The sequence below is a fragment of the Austrofundulus limnaeus genome, unplaced genomic scaffold, assembly GCF_001266775.1.
Source record: "Austrofundulus limnaeus strain Quisiro unplaced genomic scaffold, Austrofundulus_limnaeus-1.0 Scaffold1400, whole genome shotgun sequence".
NCBI classification, from domain to species: Eukaryota; Metazoa; Chordata; class Actinopteri; order Cyprinodontiformes; family Rivulidae; genus Austrofundulus; species Austrofundulus limnaeus.
In genome coordinates, this window is record NW_013953802.1 from 3,362 (window position 1) to 4,600 (window position 1,239).

At 38.5% G+C, this 1,239-nt stretch overlaps 1 protein-coding gene across 4 annotated transcripts in view; it reads right to left on the reverse strand.

Moving 5' to 3' along the window:
* The window catches only part of LOC106535273 (synaptotagmin-2), a gene marked incomplete at its 3' end in the record, with an annotated part of 18,199 nt that overhangs the window by 2,863 nt on the left and 14,097 nt on the right, over positions 1 to 1,239 (reverse strand). For 3 of the 4 annotated variants that reach the window (XM_014032244.1, XM_014032245.1, XM_014032246.1), the window contains 2 exon segments: positions 270 to 437; positions 649 to 783. In XM_014032244.1, the coding sequence (XP_013887698.1) occupies positions 270 to 437; positions 649 to 783 (303 nt within the window). 4 annotated transcript variants of the gene reach the window in all.

Sequence of the window (1,239 nt, forward strand, 5' to 3'; positions counted from 1 at the left end):
ACATTTAGATTTAATTATTGTCTTGTCAAATAAACAAACATAAAAAATGCAATTGATTTTTTTCTCCTGTTTTTTAGCTGAAATTTGCAGCTGCCAGAGATCCCACCCAGCACATATAAAACATTTGATCCAGACTAACTTTCACCATGTTTTTTCACTCAACACACAATTACTCTCCTACATGTATCTACAGACGTCTAACTTACTCTCTATCATTCGAAACAAGTTTCTACACCTGCAACTRGTGGCACAAATCATGAAAAACTGACCTTGAAAACAAACGTCTCGTTGAAGACAGGGTTCAGTGTCTTCTTGTGAACTTTGGTGTCGAACTTCTTTTTCTTGTCAGGAAGGAGCAGGACTCTGACGTAAGGATCAGAGGTTCCGCCCGAGTCCATGGACATGAGGTCTGCAGCTTGGAGGATGCTGATTGTGAGCTGTGGACAGAAGAGCATCATCAATAAGACAGGAACAGGAAAATGTTTAATGATGATTAATACAATTTGTTTTTGTCTTCACATGTGAAAAATAAAAAATAAACATTTTAACAACCCTGTAAATAAATAAAAACCTCTCATTGCCACACAAGCAACTTATATTTTATTTGTATTTTTCAACAGTTGTCATTTAAAAGTAACACCAACAGACCTTAGTGTTCTCAAAGTCATAATCTATGGAGTATTGCAGCTTCCCCAGTTTTTCTTGTTCTTTTTCCTCCTCCTCCTTCTCCTCTTCTGTCATTCCGGTCTCCCCTTCATCATCATCATCGTCCTCCTGTTGTTTCTGTGGCGCACAAGTAAGAAAGCAAACTGAATTGCAGGTTGCCTAATTTCATATCACAGGGCGAGACTTGTAATACGTAACATCCATCATGCCACAAACACTGGAGCTCCAGGAGGTTTTTACATGGGAGTCGCATGTTTTGGTTGCTGCTTACCTGACAGGACCAGGCGGGTATTCCAGAAAACCAGTCATGTAAAAGTTACCTCTAAGTTCAGGGAAACATTACTACTTATTAATTTATATTTTCAGATCTTCCAAGGTGCCAGTTATGGAACTCTCTGTGCATTGCTGCCCAAATCAAATTCTGGAAGTGGTCATTCAACTAGATCTGTTACAAAAGGACAACTGATATTACCAACTTTTAAAAACTGTTACGGCCAGAGGTATTTCTTCTACACTCTAAAAAGAGTATTTGGGCTGTAGTTCACGTTGTGGACTTATTAACATTGATCTCAC